The 23,009-nt window shown below is 38.1% G+C and overlaps 2 protein-coding genes and 1 pseudogene across 6 annotated transcripts in view; all 3 read right to left on the bottom strand.

Annotated features, from left to right (window-relative positions):
- Window positions 1–23,009, bottom strand: part of LOC137237028 (xylulose kinase) — a 1,135,242-nt gene that overhangs the window by 43,832 nt on the left and 1,068,401 nt on the right. The window lies entirely within an intron of this gene.
- On the bottom strand, window positions 12,011–21,667 carry LOC137247896 (uncharacterized). Its single transcript, XM_067778858.1, has 7 exons — window positions 21,662–21,667; window positions 21,311–21,470; window positions 21,084–21,257; window positions 19,859–20,560; window positions 19,323–19,748; window positions 18,924–19,218; window positions 12,011–12,278 (listed from the first exon to the last, which is right to left on the bottom strand). The coding sequence occupies exons 1-7, from the start codon at window positions 21,665–21,667 to the stop codon at window positions 12,011–12,013; spliced, it is 2,031 nt and encodes a 676-aa protein (XP_067634959.1).
- LOC137237030 (uncharacterized) lies at window positions 21,805–22,769 on the bottom strand (annotated as a pseudogene).

Here is a 23,009-nt window from a genome sequence, read left to right as displayed (position 1 = left end):
TCATGATGACTGCTGAAGTTGCATATTTTACACTTCATACTACTAGCACAAGTTTCTCCTAATTTGTGAAGCAGACATCTGTAGCAGATTTTATTGTCTTTGGCATATTTATGCCTTTCATCCGTTGATATGCTCTTGAAACTTCTGCATTCGGTATTTTGCAGTAAGTACACTGCCTAAATGGTTTCCTCACGTTGGTTGACGTGTGATTTGCTTTAAATATTTGCTGCTTTCGGATTTTGTAACCTTGCTCCTTTTCGGCTACAGCTTTCAATGTCTGGAAGTGTTGATCCAGAAAATCTCTAATATCAGATAATGTCTGCACCTCTCTTGTCTTTTTAACCGTTTGTTCATATAATTTGAGTCCATCTTTGTCCAATTTGCGAACTATGACTCGAGCAATAAATGGATCTGCGTTTTCAATTTGTATTCCTAGTGACTGTATTGCGTTAAGGCACTCATTTGTAGTATCGAGCAATTGCCTTACGCTTTCAGCATTGTCACTATATATGGGCGGCTGATCCATTATCCTATCCCACTGTGTTGTAAATAAAATACGTTTATTATCGTATCTTTGTTTAAGCAGATTCCACGCTGCTTCATAATTTTCGGTTGATATTTGCAGGTGTTGTATTAACCTTGCAGCTTCACCCTTCAAACAAAGGCGAAGGCGTAGCATTTTTTCTGAGCTTGATAATTGCTCATTTTTATGGACCATATCCTGGAACACATTGTAGAAATTGGCCCATTCTTTTATCTCGCCATAAAATATTGGAATTTTTAATTTTTCTAATTCCAAATTAGGGCGATAATTTATTTTTGGCTCTTCTTTCACTAGACATCTTTCCAAATGCCCCAGATTTTCAAAATATTCTGCAACTACCTTGGCATAGGCATCTTCTATTTCAGCATTGTAGTATTTTGAAAAATCATTTGTGTACGCATTTTTGATGTCGATATATAAACTTTCTAAATATTTTATTTGATTATTACCGATCAAGCTCTCGAAGCGCATATCAGTCATTTTGTTTGTTATTGTTTGAATTTTCTTCATGAAAAATTCAATTTTTGGGTCATTTTTACCCATGCTTGTAGTTTGTGCTGCTGTTGTTGGTGTTTGTGGCATGCGGTTATCTGCTAAAGAAGTATGCAATCTTATTGGTTGAAATGACACTTCATCACTAAGGGATTGTTTGAACCCTTGAACTACTTCGTCAATTTGCATTCTTATGGCACTGTATTTATCTTGCGTGAAATAATCCTCATTGCCAACGCCATCCGCCAAAAGTTTCTCGTTGTTGGCGTCCAATTCTTTTTGGAGCTTTTCTATTGCTTTTATCACCTCCTCTGCCTTCGAACTAGTTACTTTTTGTCCTGCAACATTATTGTACATCTGCAGTACTTTTTCACTTATGTCCATCTGGGATTCAAGGACTTTTCCTCTGTTTATTTCCATATTGCTTTTTTTTTTCACTATTCAAAAATAAACACTGAGCACTATTTAAAACACTTCACTTTTTATTTTGACTTGTTTTTCTCCAAAGGAATCGTTGGAGGAAATTGGTTTGGTCGCCCGGTTGACCTTGCTGTGCCTCGACTCACAGCTGATGTATTCAAATCACTTTAATTTCGTATCATTTTTTATATTATACAGCTTATTTCCACATTCGTTGGAGCTCAATTTGGCGGCTCGTATGGACCAAATGTTGAGGGGTAAATAAAAGCAATGTTGTCGTTTGAGAATATTTTTTAATTCTGACTTGTAAGGTTATTTACAATAGCTTATAAAGAAAATCTTAAAGATATGTTCCTAAAACTAATTATATGTGTATGTGTGATTGTTTATATGTATGATGATAGAGATTCATTTATTATTTGATTAATGTTAGCCTCTTGATTTTTGTAATCGTGATGTGGGCATTTGTAGCATTTAAAAGTAGGCAAACATTTTAAAACTAAGATAAGAAACGTATATTGTGTTTGGCTATAAATTTCAGACAGTAAAATGATTTAGGTATATTTGTATATGTATGTAAACATTTGTAATTTTTATGTGTTGTGAACGAAGTGATCGTTTTGCTAAATATATGTATGTACATGTGTTTGTTGGAAATATCAGTTTACGTGTCAATATTACTTCTCAAAAATATCTACGGATTATATTACTAATATTTGTTCACATGTGTATATGCATGTTCAATTTTTATTTGAACAGTGTTAGTGCTTGATAGCTTCAGCAGCAAGCGTGCGGTTTGTGTGCGCGATTTTAAATCCGCTTTCTGTATGTTTGGTTGGATAGTGATCGCTGAACATGGTGAACGGTTTCGGTGGTAACGTCACAAAGTTTCCCTGTTGCTGCTGTTGCTTTGGATTTTGTGAATTTTGCGCTCCATCACCATTGCTTTGCTTAATCTGCTCGTGACGTAGCGTATGTCCAGCTGGTGAATATAACATTTTGTGACATTGTGGTTGCATGCGTACATAGGAAAAAGAAATTTTTATGTATTACGCGATCTTCTGCAGAATTGCACAGGAATAGTTTATGAAAGCTATCATTTATTGTTAATTGTTGTATTGGTTCGAACGTAGTTATGGTGTCCCAGGTAACGCGTCCTAATTTTATTGATTCAGCATTTTGTGCCAATTCAATCGTTGGCAATTGATAAATTTCAAAAAAAAAAAAAAATCTTCCGAGGCCATGACTAAAAGCAAATAATTACGCCGTTCAATTTTTATATTCATATCCATGAAGGGTAGACGAAATTGTAAACATTTGGTTGTGGATTTGTGGGCACAAAATCGAAATTGGATTTATTACATTTTTTACATTTTTCATTTAATCTTTATGAAAGCATCTGGGAGCACTTGGATATGTTAGTACTAACATTCCAGCAGTTGGGCGCTATATACGAAAGCATGACTGCACCCTGATTACCACAGGCATTGGTCATACCTTCCAAATATATATATATAGCCAGCCATTTCCGTTGTTGCATGTCGGGCCACTGCACCCAGATGAAATCTCAGCTCTGGCTATGGATCGTGTACATACATACACGGTTAGTAATCGGTGTATTCATGCATGGTGAGCTGGAAAGCATCAACGACACGTATGTAGTGCCCATTCAAAGGATATACATGTGCTGCTGCCATTCGGTTCACACATAATAGCCGTGGATAGGGCTAATGTGCTATGTATGTGGGGTGTGGCCAAAGAGGAAATGGAGTTGGAACTACAATTCAATGAAGATGAATTTTTAGTCACAGCTTTAACATCTGTTGGGTCACCGATTGAGAACCACTGCATTGCCAGTTAGCTCACACAATTTAAAACTCTATTTTCTTTAAGTTATAATTGAAGGCCACGGCTATCGCGGTCATTCACCTGAATTACCGATATTTGCTGGCAATTATGCTAGTACATGTTATTGGTGTAGCCTAACGCCAGTCACTCAACTATTGTTAATTTCTCAATCTCTTTGTCAGCTCATTTGCATTGCTTAAAATCATATGTACATACACACATACATACTTATTATATGCTGGAAAGTGCAATTATGAATGCAGAAGCAACTGTATTGTTTTTTGTATAAGAGTATTTGCGTGGGCTCACTATTGAAAATTATGTATTTAGGAAAGTGAATTTGTAAAACAAAGATTAGTCTAACAACTGACCACCGTGTGTTCACTTCGTCATCATTTCAGAAATTTCGCATAGCAGACATTTATACATTGGTTAGAAAAACTCCTTTAACCCTACATGTTTGGCGCCCAACGTAGGGCTCGAATTTCGTAAGTAACACATCAAGTTGGGCACTGGTGGTCAGCGTTAGACCGCTCATCGCCTTTGTTGGACGTATCATCATGGACATCGTCAACGCTACAAATTAATATTTTTCTACATTTTGCTACAAGCAATGATCGCCTTCGCTCTCGTCATCGTTAATGCCGTCGCTACAACACAGCACATATTGGAAATTGCCGCTTGCAAATCCACGTCATTATCGCTCTACAGCTGTTTTTGTATTGTAGTAAAAACCGCATTTCTATGCTGCCGTCGCTTCAACCCTCACTCATCTCCGACATTGCTGCTTGCCAGTCTACGTCACAATCGCTACAGCTAGGTTGAATCGGCGCTTCTGTTGTTTGCTTGCAGTAAAAACCGCATATCTCTACGCACGTATTTATGTATGTATGCACCTTGATTGACCACCCTTGCTTATAATTACCATTGCCACTGTCGAAACCATTTAATTTTTCGCATATACAGCCGACTCTGATTTACTTGTTAACTTTTTAAAATTAATAGCCGTCAAAATGTCGTTGGATGAACTAAAGCAACAACGCGAAAATACTAAGAAAAATATTACACGCATTAAGAACATTGTTGAGGCTAGTTTGCGTACCGGAGATAAAATTCTTTCAACTGCCGAATATAAATGTGGCTTGGGTATTCTTGAATCCTACTTCAAGCAGGTACTTTCCTTCCAAACTGATATAGTAAAATTGGATACCGAAGATGGAGGACCCGCCGACCTTGAGGAGTTATACGTCGCCACAAAATAAGCAATCCAAACACAGCTGGTAGAAGATCACAACATTTCTCTTTCGGAAACTAACTGCGCTGTGCAGCACAGCACAAAACTGCCAAAACTAAAACTTCCAACGTTTAGTGGTAAATATTTCGAATACCAGAATTTCATCGTTTCTTTCAAGCAGGTAATTGATAAGGAGTATGACCTTTCAAATGTTGAAAAATTTTACACCTTGAGGAATTCACTCCAAGGTCAGGCTTTAGAAACCGTCGATGCGTTCCAGGTAACTAACGAAAATTACCCCAAAGCTTTAGAGATTATAGGAAAGGTACGATAACAAAACGTAAATTTTTTTGGAAAACATCTCTGCTTTATTTGAATTTTCATCTCTTTCGAAACCAAATCCTTCACAGTTGAGAAGCCTTATCGATAAGACATCTGCCATTTATGGGTCACTTCTCTCTCTTGGTAACGATAAAGATATTTCACACGCTATGCTTATTTACTTGGTATTGCAGAAATCGGATGAGCAAACAAACAAAAAGTGGAAAGAATCCTTGGATTTCAAGACGCTGCCGAAATGGGATGATTGTGTGAAGGTGTTGGAAAGACATTGCCAATATTTGGAATCGATGCAAACTTCATCTGGTAGTAATAAACCCACCACAAGTAAGGTAAAAAACCAAACAAGTGGATATTCTTTCACCTGCTCAAAGATACCGTGTGCCGTTTGCTCAAATACGTATCATAGAATCCACAATTGCGATCGTTTCAAATCACTCAGTGCTACTCAACGTTTTGAACAAGTGAAGAAAATTGGACTGCATCAACTGCTTAGCTAAAGGACATCAAGTGTCACAATGCCCCTCATCCCACAGATGCAAGGTTTGTTCAAAGCAGCACCATAGCTTACTCCATCGCGAGCCTACTACGAGTCCATTATCACAGGAACCAGCTGTGCACACACACATGCACAATTCGACATCTGATCAAGTCATCCTCGCAACGACTAATATTCTAGTTCGTGATTCCATTGGAAATTATAGACTCGGCAAGGCCTTTTTGGACTCATGCTCTCAGGTGAATTTCATTACTGAAGAATTTGCTCAAAGCTTTTCGCTACCTAAATTTAAGGAAAATATTGAAATCCAAGGCATCGGTAAGTCCTCAACAAATATCAAAGACCAAACCTCCACTAATATCAAATCGCAACAAAGTGAATTCGAGCTTCCGCTAACACTTTGCATAACCCCTCATATTGCTTACCAACCAGACCCTCAAATAGATATTACTTCTTGGAATATTCCAAGTAATATTGCTCTCGCAGACGACGAGTTTTACGTACCAATAAAAATTTATTTGTTGTTGGGTACGGAAACTTTCTTTAGCCTCTTGTCAGTCGGCCAAATCAAGCTCGGAACCAATTTACCAATTTTGCAAAAAACTTTATTAGGATGGGTTTTATCGAGTCGTTACCGATCAAACAATAATTCACATCAACGTTCATGTATATTTTCAGCCAACGACTCTGTGGATGTTAAAATGGAAAAATTATGGAGGATTGAAGAAGTAGCAGTTAATTTCGAGCCATGGACCCGCGAACAAACAACTTGCGAGCAATTATAGAGGACTACTGTTTCAAGAAATCAAACTGAATGTGAATAGTCGTAAAAATTCCCTTCAATGATGATCCCTCCTTCTTAGGCGACTCGTACACAACAGCACTAAAGCGCTTCAATTCTCAAGAACGTTGCTTAGAAAAATCATCGAATTTAAAGGAGCAATATGTAGATTTTATGGCCGAATATGAGCGACTGGTACACATGAGCATCGTGGAGAATCCAAATTTGAACGAACCACACTATTACATCCCACATCATTGTGTTTTGAAGCCCACCAGCACAATAACAAAAATTCGTGTCGTTTTCGACGCTTCTTGTCGAACCACATCACAGAAATCTCTTAACGATGTTCAGTTGGTTGGCCACACTCTTCAAATTGAGTTAATTCTTCTTCTTCTTCGTTTTCGTCTATACAGATTCGTACTTACTGCCGATATAGTAAAGATGTAAAGACAAGTACTTGTTGATCACAGTGATAGACGTTTTCAATACATTTTGTGGAGGAGTTCACCGGCGGAAGAAATTCGTACCTATCAACTCAACACGGTAACTTATGGAATGGCTTCGGCGCCGTATCTGGCTATACAAAGTCTACTGTATTTGGCTGAGCCACATCAAGATAAGTTTCCACTTGGATCTAATATCGTTAAATCATCATTTTACGTCGATGATTTGTTGTGCGGCTCAGATGATTTAACTGAACTTATACAATTAAAGGAAGAGTTGATAGACTTGTTAGCGTTGGGTGGATTTGAATTATCAAAATGGCATTCAAACCGTCATCAAATTAGACAAGATAGCAGTGTCAAAAATCTTAACCTGGACGAATCTGTTAGCAGCGCCTTAGGTATGCGATGGGACCAAGCACAGGATATATTGTTGTTTTCGTTTGAACCGAAGAAAGGACCACCAAGTCGAATAACGAAGCGAACCATCCTTTCAATTGCATCATCTTTGTTCGATCCGCTTGGTTTGTTGGCTCCTATTGTGATTTTATCTAAAATTTTGTTGCAGGAAATTTGGATACTTAAGCTGGAGTGGGATGAATCCGTGCCTCAGAATATTCATTCGGCTTGGAAAAATTTTCTCACAAACTTATCATCGCTCAAAGTACCGAGGTATTGCCTATCGACAGACACCCAGTCTCTTCAGTTGCATGGCTTTTGTGATTCATGGATAAGAGCATATGGATGTGCAATATACACCCGCACAGTTACCAAGTTCGGAGAGGTTTCTGTTCAATTACTCACCGCAAAGTCCAGAGTAGCCCCAATTAAGAAACAGTCGTTACCAAAACTAGAACTTTGCGGCGCTCTCCTCTTATCTCGTCTTTTTTCTAAAATCAAATCAATTCTTTCTACTAAATCTTTTAACGTTTTTTTATGGACAGATTCTCAAGTGGTCTTGCATTGGCTAAAAATGCACTCAGTAACGCTTTCGACATTCATTGGAAACCGGGTTTCGGAAATACAAGATTTAACATCAGAAGCCCAATGGAAGCATGTTCCAACTCATAGCAATCCTGCAGACATAGTTTCCAGAGGATGCATGGTGGAAGAACTCGGCAGCTCGATTTGGTATACTGGACCTGCATTTTTATACAAACCCATGGAGGCTTGGCCAAAAAACAAAGACAAACGCGTCGATATGAAAATTATAGAAATCAAAAAACGAAAATCGGCATTCGGCGCAACTGTAAACAGAAATTATATCCTTCAAGGCGTGGATCAAAAGAGCTCATATACTGGCAGCATTAGATTAATCAGTTGGATGTTAAGATTCGTGAATAAACTACGACCCCATGCTGAATATAATGATTCAAAATCTCTCTCTCCGCAGGAATTGCACCGTGCCTTGATTTGCATAGTTTGGAATCTCCAACAAAAACATTTCGTTAACGATATTAATCTTTTACAGAAAAATCGACCAACAAACGGACAGTTGCGGTACTTGAATCCCTTTCTTGAATCGATCGAAGAATTGAACTATTGAGAGTTGGTGGACGGTTAGATCTTGCGGACGTTCCTGCCGATAGAAAGTACCCATTACTATTACCTAACAAATGCGATTTTACTATGAAATACGTGCGACACCTGCATCAAAAGCATTACCATCCAGGACCAAAGGCACTCGTAGCGCTAATAAGGCTAAAATTTTGGATTATCAACGCGGCCGCCGTGGCAAAGCAAGTGGTCAGGTCATGCATACATTGTGTACGGTACAAGCCGAAACTGATGCAGCAAGTCATGGGACATCTCCCAGTTGAGCGATTAACTCCGTCACGCCCTTTCGCCCGATGCAGCATTGACTTTTTTGGACCAGTTGATGTATATCTACGTATTTGGGGCAAGATACCATACAAAGCATATATCGCAATTTTCGTTTGCCTTGCTACCAAGGCAGTACATATAGAAGTCGCTTCGAACCTTTCTACTGATGCATTTTTGGCATCCTTGAAACGAATGATCGGAAGAAGAGGTTCGCCATCTGATTTATTCTGTGACAATGCTACAAATTTGTTTGGCGCTTGTAATAAACTTTTGGAATTAAAATCATTTTTATTTAAAAAGGAAACTCAAGATTTAATTATCAATTATTGCGCTAATAAGTTTATCAGTTTTAATTTTATCCCACCCAGGGCACCTCATTTTGGGGGGTTTTGGGAAGCGGCCGTGAAATCAGCAAAGGGCCATCTACGGCGCAGCATTTCAAACTCACGTATAACCTACGAACTCACAACAGTTTTAGTGGAAATCGAAGCGGTCATAAATTCTCGGCCAATAGCTCTATTGTCATCGGATCGTAATGATTTCGAAGCATTGACCCCTGGCCATTTCATTATTGGCGATGCATTAAAGGCAATTCCAGAGCGAAACGAATCATTCGAAGTAAACCACTCGCAACAGTGGGCACAAATAACTGCAATTAAACAAAACTTTTGGAAGCAATGGTCACACGAATACATCAACGAACTACAAGTACACTTAAAGTGGTTTAAAGATCGGCCAAACATCAACAACAACACCTTAGTCGTCATACATGAGGACAACCTACCTCCACAAAAATGGCTTATGGGAAGAATGGCTATTTTCTTTAAGTTATAATTGAAGGCCACGGCCACGGTCATTCACCTGAATATTTGCTGGCAATTATGCTAGTACATGTTATTGGTGTAGCCTAACGCCAGTCACTCAACTATTGTTAATTTCTCAATCTCTTTGTCAGCTCATTTGCATTGCTTAACCTTCATGTGCCCGGGATATAAAACTTACGTACACGGTCGGAAGTCTACATTTGTAGCAAGCATGTAACTGTATGTAAAACCACGATAATGTTTAGGAAAAAGACTTGTATGGTGATTATTTGAAATTTACGTGTGTTCTAACGTTTTTATTTAAAAATATTGAATTCAGGTAATAATTTTAAATCAAAAAATATATTAGTTTTCAGAAATTGAACAGCATTTTCCCAAAGTATATGTTTCGGCATGAGCATCGCACACTGCTTTTTTACACCAACTAAAGATTTTGCGTGTACTTTTACGATTTCCCATTTCACAGTGCTGACAACGTACAGGATAAGCTGGTTGTTTGTCGCTGGAAATATCAGGTAAAATGGATGAATCACCTTTAGAAGTGGCAGCAAGGGATCCATCTAGATGGTTATGTGGATTGTTTTCCGAGTAAATGATGCATGATGCAAGTGCACTTATATCTAGCATGTTATAAAACATGGCCAAGGGCCAAAGCAAAGTTTTGCGTTTCGTTGAATATGCAGAAAGCATTTTATCAATTGTTGTGACTTGTTTTTCTTTTCAACTACAATTGAATCTGTCAAAGGTGTAATGGCAAGTATTATGACTGCTCTGCATCTTTTTGGGACATAAGATACCAAAGAAAACTTTCCATCGAGAAACCCGAAAATGGCAGGCTCTTCTGCTCGATTGCGGTCAGCCTTCATTTCATTTGGTACAAAAGTCTTATTTTGGCGAACAGTACCAAGAAGAGCAAGAGCTTTGGACATTAAATACTTGCCCACATTTAGCGATGTGAAAAAATTGTCACGAATTATAGTCCTTCCGATGCTCTCCCAATGGCATACTAACTTTTGCACAACACCTTCTCCTACGTTGGTTGATCGACTAGCATTTGAGTTCTTTCCCGTATATATCTCACTTTTGAGTGGATAGAACGATTTAGAATCGCACGCAAACCATACCTTTATCCTATACTTGGCAGGCTTAGAGGGTATGTACTGGGTAAACTTAGTTCTGCCGCGATAAGCAAATAGTTGCTCATCCACAGTTATTTCTCCAGACGGTTGGTAAGGTTTGCATTTATTTGCATCTACAATGCAGATATTGGAGCAGCCTTATCGCCTTCTAGCTGCTCTTGTAAGCTCGCTAAATCGAAAAATTTCTTTGAAATGTGGCTTGGTCATTGTTGCACGGTTATAGCAAACGCTGTATTGGCTCCATAGCACATCCACATCTTCGCCATTCGATTTATTCACACCTGCTAGTAACAAAAGGCCTGTAAATGCTCTTTTTCATTTGTGGTGTAGTTTTTTTCATTCCAAGTCTCATAGGTTTTCGAGCTTTTTCATTCGTATCTATAAGCATTTGTTGAAGCATTGATGGAGTGAATATCAACTCAAAAACGTCAGGCTCAATTAGAACGCGGGTAGCCCGAATTTGGCCCACACCATTGCTCCGAAATACATTATGGTCACTTACGCGAACAGATTGACTAGTCAAGTTCATAAGCCATGGAATTTGATCTTTAGCGATCAACGCATCATGTCGTTGCGTAATGGGTGGCTCTCCTGAATCAAAATCATCATCGAAATCTGCTTCGTATATTGCGCTCTCTTCCTGCTCATCATCATGTCATCTTCTTCAATAACTAGTTCACTTCCAGCGTCGGATACTTCAGTATTGATACAAATTAGACCACCTGCGCCAATATCGTTTGGGTTGGAACTCGTATTATCGCCGGTATTCCAATCATAAATTGCGAAATCGCGTTAAAATTTTCCATGGATGTACATATGCGCACACACAAACCTACTTGGGTAAGGCAATCGTAGGGGCAGTTGCAAAAAATCATGTTGCGATAAGCTGAAGTCCAATTAGGAAGCTACTGAAAACCTCGGACATTCTTGTTTCGGAACTTTTTGTTTTATTTGACTTTTTTCCCCAAATTGCTACAAATGTAGACTACCGGGCACATGAAGGTTAAAATCATATGTATATACACACATACATACTTATTATATGCTGGAAAGTGAAATTATGAATGCAGCAACAACTGTATTTTTTTTTTGTATAAGAGAATTTGTGTGGGCTCACTATTGAAAATTATGTATTTAGGACAGTGAATTTGTAAAATAAAAATTAGTCTAACAGCTGACCACGGTGTTTTCACTTCGTCATCATTTCGGATCATTTCGCATAATAGACATTTATACATTGGTTAAAAGAACGCTTTTAACCCTACAACATCCCCCAGCTTATCTTAACAAAATTATATTAGGTTTACAGCAGGGTATATTAAAAATTTGGAATATTAAGAAAATCGTTTGGTACCGGAAGAATTTTCAAGAAACGAAGAGATTTCAGTGCCACAGCTACATGCGTAGCATGATCGCATTGTTGTAATTTTTTCATGATTGGTTATTCAAAATCGAGTCAGCTATGGTGCACCCTCATAGGACAGCCGTGCGTGGTATAGTTTCGAATATACTTGCAATGGCCGGGCATTTGCTGATCACTTAAGCACGCTTTAGCCTAATGGTTAAAATAAGCATGTTTGTTGGCGAAAAAATTGTTCCATGAACAAAATATCGGTGGTGCTAAATCGAGATATTGATATGGTTCATCAATTGTTGGTACCAATTTTGACTTTGTGCCTCATTATTACGTTTTGTTTGAGGATATTGCGATAGTAGAGGTTCCCTGTAAACCTTTCCTGGATTTGTGGCGGCAGCAGTGCTGTTGGCAGCAGAACTTGAGTGCATTTGTGCACTCCATACCCCTCCTTGCTGTTCTTCGGCGAGGGTTGTGCTGAGCACCTTAAATTTATGATTGACTGCGTCCGTGATCACTTGTGTATTGGTGACGCTATTGGTAATTGAGGTTTTTATAAAATGTTAGTTTTTCCTTTGCTTATGCTTTCTGGACTCTGATATAGTACTTATCACAGAGATCAAACCCACAAATTTGGTGGAATTTGATGCTTCCTAATTCAATATGTATCTGCGTGGCTGCATATCCGAGGGTTATTAGCCACTATCCATTGAGTTGTTTTTTTTTTTTTTTTGATGTTAGTTATCTTAAATTAACGCAAATTTATAACAAAAAGTGCAGTGTAGCCTACGTAACTGCATCACTGTAACAATTAGGACCCCGATTCGCACAAAAGGCGCTGTATTGGGGGCGTTGACATTGATGAGTATACGTTCGTGTAATTTGTAATGCTCAATGCGAAATTGCGGATCTTGATGGTTTTTGTAATAGGCAAGGAAATTTCTTCGTTTTATTATGAATTTTTATAATACTGAAGAAACTCTCCATGCGTATTCTTTTTCTTTTGTAGAATTGATATCTTTGCCATTTATAAGAGCTTCGATGGGCTTTTGGGGGGTGTAATTGTATCCTGAGGCAGATAGTGGATCTGCGTTAGGATTCGGTTGGCCTCGTTCGGGGTGAACGAGAGCTGGGGTAACGGTTATCCCTTTCCCTCGATAGTTTCCCGGTAGGCACCCCTTCCATCTCCGTCACCCAAGAGCGCGAAGTTTTGAGAGTAGCGTTGATTCCCGTGAGCCCGTGGATTCCGGTGTAGCACACAGTGCTTAGGGAGGTTGGAATCCTCAGGGGGAACCGCATACGGCGAGTTCTTGTGTAGTAGTTTAGATTGCTAGGTGTCCGATCAAGTGACGAGACCGAGGATTCCGAAGATGCCGGGGGTGGTTTGGAATCCTCAGTGGTAGCCTCGCACGTGGTGTCGGGACTTTAGTTTAGTTTAAAAATTGGTTTGAAAATTGTCCGCTCACGTGGAGAGCCCAAGGATTCCGGGGTTGGCACTGAGTGCCTAGGATGGTTTTGGAATCCTCAGTGGAAGCCTCCTACGCGGAGTCGGAATTTTTAGTTTTTCTTAGGTTGCGCTCTTAGGGTGACGCGATGCACTGGTGGGAATCCCTACCTGGAAGTCTATGAGGGTGAGGGGGTTTCGTTGTAAACGGGTGGAAATTACAAGTCTTCCTCACCCTCACTGGAGGGTGGTAGGAGGACCAATTTCATAATTGGTCTTGTGGTTTGTCCCCTTGCCGTGTCCAGTTCGACGACTCGAACTCGGTTATCGGGACCATAATGAAGGTTTGCTATCCGACCTAGTCTCCATTCATTGGAAGGCAAATTTTCCTCTTTTATGACGACTAGGTCTCCCTGTTTGAGGTTTGATTGTGAATGCTTCCACTTAACGCGTTTCTGCAACTCGGTGAGATACTCAGTTTTCCATCGTTTGCAGAAGGTTTGATGCAGCGCCTTAAGTTTCTCCCAACGGTTGACGAGTGATGCGCGATTCTCGCTGACGTCGATCTCGGGTGGCGCTAGTAGATGGCCCTCAACAAGGAAGGGTCCGGGGGTAAGTGGCTCCAAGTTGGACGGGTCATTTGAAGATGCGCTTAGGGGTCGGGAGTTGAGACAGGATTCAACCCTATACAGGAGGGTGCTAAACTCTTCGAGAGTAAATTTATGATCCGATGCGATCTTTTTAAAATGAGTTTTGAAAATCTTGACTCCCGCTTCCCACAGCCCGCCGATATGAGGAGCTGCTGCTGGTATGAAATGCCATGGTTTAGTTGGCATATTTGGAGAGAGTTTGGTTGCGTGCGTCAGCAAGGAACGTTTTCAACTCAGAGCGGAGAGCCCTGGACGCTCCGACTAAGTTCGTTTCATTGTCGGAATAGAGGTTTTTCAGGCATCTTCGTCTGGCGACAAACCGACCAAATGCTGCTAGGAACGCGGCGGTAGTTAGGTCGCTCGTAGGCTCTAAATGAATCGCCTTAGTCGCAAAGCAGACAAATAGGCAGACGTAGCCCTTTGGCATGCGGCATCCTCGTCCGCTGTAGGAATTAATGTCAAATGGTCCGGCAAAATCCACCCTGGTATTTGTAAAGGCCCGAGAAAAAGTAGTGCGTTCCGCAGGGAGAATTTCCATGAGCTGTGTCGGGGAACGATTGCGGAATAGTGTGCAGGCCTTGCAATTATGAATGGTGGATCGACCCGCGGTATCCAATACTGCTTGCGTAGGAGCCGCAGCATTAGCTGGTTTTCGCCATGTAGGCAAATGGTATGGACAAACTGGACTAGAAGACGGGTGAATCGGCAGGCCTAAGGGAGGATTATTGGGTGACGCTCGTTGAAGGGAAGGTCCCTGGATGCGTTGAGACGACCCCAACTCGTAGGACATTATTTTTGGCGATAAAAGGGTCTAGAGAAAGGATTTCGCTTTTGGCCGCGATGGGTTTCCTAATTCTCAGAGAGTTCACTTCCTCGGCATATTGGTTTTTCTGGTCTATTGTGATGAGACGGCTAGTCATAGCCTTGATTTCGTTGGGCGAAATCTGGTGAGACTCCGCTTTAAATTACGCTCTTGTCTTTGGATGAGTTCCATTCGAGAATCGCATGATATAGGAAATGACACGAAATGCCCTCGATAGATCGGAAAATCGATCGAGAATATCCCCACTATTGTTGGTATTTATTGCTGCATGCATTGGTTTTTTTTTCGATATTTGTGTGGTAAACCTGTCCGTCCTGAGATGGCCATTTCGCAGCAAAGAAGGTCCCTGCCACCACAAAAGGTTGTCGACTAGGTCCGTGGCTGGAAGTCCTCTTGCTACGTCCGCTGGATTTGATGCGGACACGACATGACGCCAAGCTTTAGTTCCAACCTTTTCCACGATTTTTGTCACACTGTGAGCTACAAATGTTGACCAGGAACAAGGGGGTTTTCGAATCCAGGCTAAGACGATGGTCGAATCTGTCCATAGTTGAATGTTGAATGTGCCTAAGTTCAGGTTCTCCATCACAGTTTCCAGGGTTTCAGCCAGCAAGACGGCACCGCATAACTCTAATCTTGGTAAAGAAATCGTTTTTACTGGTGCCACTCTTGTTTTCGCCATGAGTAGACTAACGTAGATCCTATCCTTTCTCTGAGCTCGCACGTAGACCGTAGCCGCATAGGCTTTTTCGGATGCGTCACAGAAGCCGTATTATTCTATCTCGTTGGTTGGGGTAAAATACACCCACCGAGGTATCCGAATGTTGTTAATCGCGGGGTACTCCTGCATAAAGGTTTGCCACCGATCTAGAGTGATTGTGGATACCGTTTCGTCCCAATCCGTCCCCTCCAGCCAAAAGTTTTGCATGATGATCTTGGCTATAATGATAACTGGGGCGAGCCAGTCCAAAGCGTCGAAGAGTTTGGCGATGGCAGATAGTATCGCCCTTTTTGTTACTATGTCCTGATTTGCGATTTTTTTTGCGGTAAAGTACCATGTTCGCGTCCTCGAACTCCAGAAAGTCTTCCGTATGCAGGTGAGGTTTGGGTATTTCCTGTAGTATCCTATTGCAATTGGCGGTCCATTTTCTGCTGACTCTAATGCAGCTGTGATTTCATCGCAAGCAGTGATTGCGGACTCGATACTATGCCCCCCGGCAAGGACGTCATCGACGTTAATGCTGTTTCGTAGTATGTGCGATGCGATTGGCAGCGACGATTCGACGTTACTGCAAATTGATGTAGGGTTCTGATCGCTAGATAGGGAACACAGTTGAAAGTATTGTTAAGTCAGCTCGAAGTACTGGGCTGGTGTGTAGAACATCGCTCAGGCTCGTGCCGTTGTAAGTCGGGAACGACGCGTTGAATACGACCCTTACTTTAGTCGTTGTGCTTTCCTCTTTGATCACCGCATGATGCGGTAAGATATAGCAATCAGTTAATTGGGGTGGTACTACGGTGTGCACCTTGTACATGTGCCCTAATGTGACGTATTATGTCCGTAGCCGGTGTCTTGGCTAGGCACGTCTCTTTGCGGTAGAAATGAGAGCAGACGATCTTAAGAGATGGGCCCAAAAAGAGGGTTTTCGGAAATACCTGTTTAAAGAGAAGGGCGACGGTGTACCCCCCATCAGAGTTCCTTTCCGTTGTGGTTTTATATAGTGCCTCGCAATGGGCATAATCTTCAGTCAGGACCCTTTTCGTAGGCATGTTTTCAAGTTCCCAGAAAGCGGTTAATTGCTTGTCTAAGCTGATTTCGTTAAAAAAGGATACCCGTATATTATTTGGGTGAATTGCTTCTGTACGACCGGTTAAAATCCAACAGAAAACGGTTTCTTGGCGAGACGCGTATTTAAAACGTTCTTCCTTATACCGTTTAGTATTATCTGGGGATAGATGTCGCCTCCGAGTATGAGGTCAACTGGTTCATTAATGAAGAACCTCTTATTTGACAGAATCAAATCAGGGAAGGCTTGCCGAGTCGTTGCGCTAACTTGGCAGGTCGGAAGGTCCCCTGTTAATTGAGGTAGGACTAGGACCACTGTGTTAGTGCTTACTAAAGGGTCTGTAAGCGAACCTAACTTAATCGAACACGATACTTTTACCTACGCGGATAGCGCATTATTTATTCCCGACACTTGCACATGCAAACGTTTGGATGGCAGGCTTATTCCCTTCTTGAGTCTTTCTGTTATGAAGGAGCACTCGGACCCAGAGTCGATCAGCGCTCTGGCGGAAAATATCACTCCGTTGTTGTGAATATTAACACGTGCTGTTACTAATAACACCCCTTTAGTTGAGTTATTAATATTATTTTGCTGTTTTTCAGACTCCATCCTTGCCCTAGCCTGCTGTGAGGTTGAAGGTGTGTTTTCGGTGGCGTTTTGAGTCCACTTTTGATGAGTTGCCTTCGGTTGTGCGGTCGGGAGATAGATCAAGGTGTTTCGCCTTGCATGGCACGTGCTGCAATTGAATGCGCTAGTGCATCGTGTCACGGTGTGTCCACCCGATAGACAATTCAGACAGTAACTATTGCTTTTTACAAATTCTATTTTCCCTGACGTGAACAACCTACGGAAGTTTTAACAATTTCGTAATTTCTGCTCCGTACTGTTGCACATCTTACATGCCAGTTTTGGTACGCTGGCTTGGTAAACCCCAAGTTTTGTAGAATTTTCCCTTGAATTTGAACTTTGACTTTTGGGCGCTTTTGTTACCGCTGAGGTCAGAAACAGTTTCTATTCTTTGGAATTCCCTGCTGGGAATTTTTACTATACAGTTGCTGTCCGCAACTGTTGTGTTCGCACACCGGTCTGTATTCGAGGAAGGAAGTCGTAGTTACAGAGTATGCTGCCGTGACCTGTAGGCTTAGTGATTCTCTTAACCGCAGTGCTGACATTGCAGCTGCGCGGTATCCTGCTAGATCCAGAGGTAGGATGTCAAGAATGATTTCAAGAGCAGCGCTTTTCGTTGTTCTCAGAGCACCACTTATGCAAGTCATACTAGATATGTGCACTTTTTCTAGCAAGTTTCGGTTTGACGCCTTGTCCAAGGCTGTCCACCATACAACTACCCCGTACAGCAGTATGGGTCGGATAATCGATGTGTATATCCATCTGCAAATGTTGGGGGTTAGACCCCATTTTTTGCCTACACTCAGAAAAGAAACACTTTAAAGTCACTTTAAATCCAGTACAAGGAACTTTAAAATTAAAAATTTTTATGTATGAAAACCAGCCGTATTGAAAAATATTTAATCTTAAAGTTAACACTTTAAAATGTAAATTATTAATGTTAGCACTTTGAATATTAAAGTGAAAACTTTACATTTTAATATGCGCATTCTCGAATACAATTTAAACACTTTTGATTTTAAAGTTCACACTTTTAACCCAATTTAAAAATGTTTGTATTTAAATTAAAAGTTAACACATTCAACCTCAAATTAAAAGCTTTAGCTTTTATTTTGAGAGTGAACACTTTCAAATGCAATTTAAAAGCTTTCACTATAAACTTTAAAGAAAACACACTATTTTAATTGTTTTTAATTCATATTTTTTTTATTCAAACATATTTAAATTTAAATTTATTTTATATCTATGAAATAACTTATTTATAACTAATTTATAATTCATTAAATAAAATAATTTAATTTAAAATTAAAAAATAAACCATTATATTATTATATCTTTTTTAATCCCTCATATGCATTGTTAATTTGATGTAAATTCATAGGCAGGCTTGTGAAAGGTGATATGTTAATCAGTTTTAGGCAATTTTGTTTTATACCAGTCTCGTAAGATTGAAAATGTGCATCAAATTTAATAATTTCAATTTCGTAAATAAAAAGTTTGATTTTATAGATACAACAATTTATTTCATTCAGTAATGCTAAAAAATTATTTTGTTTATACTCGATTCCTTTATAATGTATTATAGTCGAAACATAAACAGATTGATAGTTAATATTTTCAAAGTTCAATATTTTAGGTAAATATTCTTCTTTTGTTAAGTCCTTTGTAATAAATGTTTCAGTGTTAAAAGCATGCGGAAACCCATCTTTATACTTATGTAAAAAATTTGAAAAACAAAAGGAACTTTTCATAGCCGCTGTATAAGCAGGATTTACTCGAGATGTTATATTGTTAAAATATATTTTTGCATCTTTATGTTTTGCCTCGAAACGCATTGCCGGGACAAACTTGAGAGGACCACATTTCTCAATTGCGCGTGGGTAGTGCACCAAAAAATGATGCTTAGGTTTCAAATTACCGTAAAGTAGAATATATAATTGATGATGTGCTTTAATTAAATTTTTCAACTTATCTAGATCGAATTTAGAAAAACTAGAATCAAATAATAAATCTACTATTTCTATTAACAACACCAACAGTTTCCAATGCTTCACGTCTGGTGAAATTAAATCTCCTATCATGAGTGGAAGAAAATTTGTAAAGCATAAAACCTCACTAGCTGTCATTTTTTCATAAGGAGAGGCTGCGAAATATTTCCTATTTCAATATTTCCAAACTGAAAAAATTTTTTTCTGCTGTTAATAACGTCTAATGAAATAATTTTGTCATTTACCAAGATTATGTTGCAAATATCATATACGCAAATCCCTTCTAAAACATCATGCATAATGTCAAAGCAAATGTTATTTGTAACGTGAAAGCTTTTTAACTCATTAAAAATACAAACTGTTTTGACACCGGTGTCTTGAAATTTATTGTTAAGTAAGTCATGTTCGTATTGAATCCAAGTTCTTAGCAGTTGTTCGTTTTCTGAAACATCAATTTTAATTTGATCTTTAGTAGTTGTACATGCTCGACAGTAACGCTTGGCATTAAAAGATTGCACAAAACCCAAAATACTATTTACACCTAAATTATCTCCAACTATAAGGCCTAAAACGAAATGTACTTTGAAAGTCTGATCAAATGATTGAATTAATATCCCTTCCTCCAATGATTTAAGCTCTTCAAGTAAATGGAAGAAGGACGTTCTGTTTCCACAACATTTCAAATCTTTTGTAGATATAAAAGCAGCATTAAAAATAAAATCAAGTTTTGAGAGTATATATTGTGGCATAGTAGGGAAATGTAATAACAACCGCAAATTGAGAATGTGTGACTACCAAGATCGTTATTTATTTGAAATTCATCAAAATATAAAACATAGGGTATTACCAGTTGAGAATCAAATTTTAATTTAATTGAATGAAAAATTTGGCCATTACAAAAATTTGAAAAATTTGTATCTGCTAAAAACTTTTCTGTATTTTCTAAAGTCATTTGTAAAACATTAGGTAACTCAAAAAGTGCTTTAAATTGAAATTTTAATGGCATTATTTGAATGCTAAGCTTTTTACTATCGAGTGTAGGGTTTCCCTGAACAACTGTGTCTGCTATTTCATTAAGAATTACAAAAGGCTTTGGGCTTTCATATAAATTCATTGCCTTCAAAACTGTAATTATTCGATGTTCAGATTTTATTTCCATAACTGGATCATCACAAAAGTTAAGAATACAGTCAATATCGTTTTGTAGTTCAGGTAATAAGTTACTGTTTGAATTTGAAATAATATTTCTGATTGTAGCAGAAACTGTTCCTAGTAAATCTGATACCATGCTTTGTGTATTTAAAACATCTTTTCTTGGCATGGTACTTTTTGAATATAGTTGCAGACATAAAGCTAAAGACTTATTTTTTAAATCCGTTATGATTTTTTCTCTATTTATATGAAATTGTGAACTTGTGTCTGGCATTGTTACTATGATAGGTTCATCTGATAAAATGTGTTCATCTAACCTAATTCCGGAGGATGTGGCGGGTAACTCTGTTGGTGTTTGTAAAGTGTAAATTATATTCTTTCTTGTTAACAAATGTCGCTTTAGAGAACTAAAGTTAGAAAAAATTTGCTTACATTTATTTTGTTCGCATTGAAGTTTATCTCTATTTGACAATAAATGCATGTGTTTTAAATGTCTTATTAGCACATCAATACTTTTAAATGAAAACATCTGAAACATTTATACATTATTACAATCGAAAAATTAACAAAATTAATTTTTTCATTCATATGTATTAACAATGAAGTAAGATTTGAACTTTTTAAATCAAATTTTGAATCTAATTCATAAAAATACTTTTGGATAAACATCCATGGCATTTCGAGATCCTAGGATATTTAAGATTAAACACGTGAAAGATTTTAAAGCATATATCCAAACTTTCAATAAAAGAATTTAGTTTGTACAAAGTTTTGTCAAAGTAAATATAAAAGGTTTTAAGATCGTTCTCAGAGTCTCCTACCACAATTATAAACGGCTGTACAGTCAATTTATTATAAAAATATTTACCGATAATTTCTTTTATTCGTATTGAGTAATCGCTAATTGTTGTTAACTGCAATACGAAGCTTTCATTAGCATCTTTAATGGTGGCTTTCTTTTTTGTATTTCCATCTACACTAAATCTTGCTGAAGGCAGCAGAACTGAATTGAGAAGAATTGTAAAAACGTAGTCTTGACAATCTAAAAAAAAAAAAATTATTTAGCGTTATTTTATTAATTTAACAACAACTTACCAATTTTTTTCGTCGTTTTTGCTTGGTTCAGAAGATCTATTGATTGCTGATTCCATATGTTGGCATAGTAGTAGTTCACTATCTTGGTTTTAAAATTATCCCACTTTGTTTTTAAAAGATTATCTTTTTGTGGATTAATCAAATTGAAATCTAGATTAACCTAAAAAAAATATAAAAATTTGTATATCCTTGAATTTTGTGTTAAAGTTCTTTTTAAAACTAGAAATGGTGTTCTGGAGTCTTTTAAAATTGGCCACTCCTGCAAAAAATCAGAATTCGAAAGCTTTGCCAAATCCTTCTTCCGAAATGTAAATGTTTTTTGTCATTTGTCAATAACCTCATCCCAATTACTGACATCTTTTTGAAGCGAAATTTTTAAACATAATGACAGCGTTTCGTCAACTTCAACATTTTCTTCTACTAATGGATCACGTATTTCACACGAAAGAGATCTTTCCGCAGATGGACTACTCTTTCTAATCTTTGCCTTTAAATTAAAATATTTGGAATAGAGCTTGCTTGAGGGGTTTTTTTTTCTTTGACGAGGAATGTAGTAATAATCCTCAAAGAAATCAGTTTACAATATGTTCTTTTAAATATATCGTTTTTAATAATACCTGGGACTCTTTTTCATTGGGAAATAAACCAATTATTTCTTCCACAATACTAGCAAAGTGTTCTGGTCTAAGCTTTGTCTTTGTTAACATGACATCTTCTAAAATTATTTTAATGAGGGCATCGCGTTGCTTATTCGTAAAACATGCCCTTTCCTCATAATATTGAATAAGTTGTTTTCCGGCTGAGTTATTGTTTAAAAATGTTGAAAGGGGCTGCAATGCAATTTATCATAAAATTTAATACAAAACCTTTTACTGTATATTCTTACCTGTGATCCAAATGCGTTTTCTAGCCAACCAACAACTTTTGAAGTCTGGCTCAACGTTTCGTCTTCTATTCCAAACTGAAAAAATAAGTTTGCTAAATTATAAACGTAGTAATATTGAAATGTTAATTGTATCTATGTACGTGCTTAACGTCGCAAATAAGCTTCAAAATTAATATTATATTTACCTTTAACTTGCGCCAGAAAAACAACTTTTCTCTAAACTCTGCTCGAAGACCAATATTTTTTACTGCTTCCGCAATGTCTTCTTTCGACAAATATTTTAAGCTTCGAAAAGTTATTCCAGCATCTAAGGAACATTAATAATAATGCATAAGTGTTAATATTGCCGAAGAATTTTTACTTACTTTTTAGGCCAAGAAAAAGTGTTTCCAGATCAAACTCCTTTAGCAGATTAAGGATATCCGTTTCTTCTTCAACACACGTGTACGTTAAATCACCCTGCTCATTAATTTGGATATCGTTGCCAAAAATTCTCAGCAAGTCGTTTTCCGGTATAATTTTACCCTGACTGGTCATTCTTGTATCTTGTTTACACTTCTAAATTCTTAAATGTCAAAGTGAACACTTTTAAATAGAAAGTGCCACTTTGATTTATAAAGTGAACACTTTAAATGTCAAAGTGAACACTTTTAAATAGAAAGTGCCACTTTGATTTAAAAAGTGAACACTTTAGATTTCAAAGTGAACACTTTTAATTAGAAAGTGCCACTTTGATTTATAAAGTGAACACTTTAAATGTCAAAGTGAACACTTTTAATTAGAAAGTGCCACTTTGATTTATAAAGTCAACAC

The sequence above is a fragment of the Eurosta solidaginis genome, chromosome 1 (genome assembly GCF_040869045.1).
Source record: "Eurosta solidaginis isolate ZX-2024a chromosome 1, ASM4086904v1, whole genome shotgun sequence".
Classification (NCBI taxonomy): Eukaryota; Metazoa; Arthropoda; class Insecta; order Diptera; family Tephritidae; genus Eurosta; species Eurosta solidaginis.
This window is presented reverse-complemented; position numbering and strand designations above follow the sequence as displayed.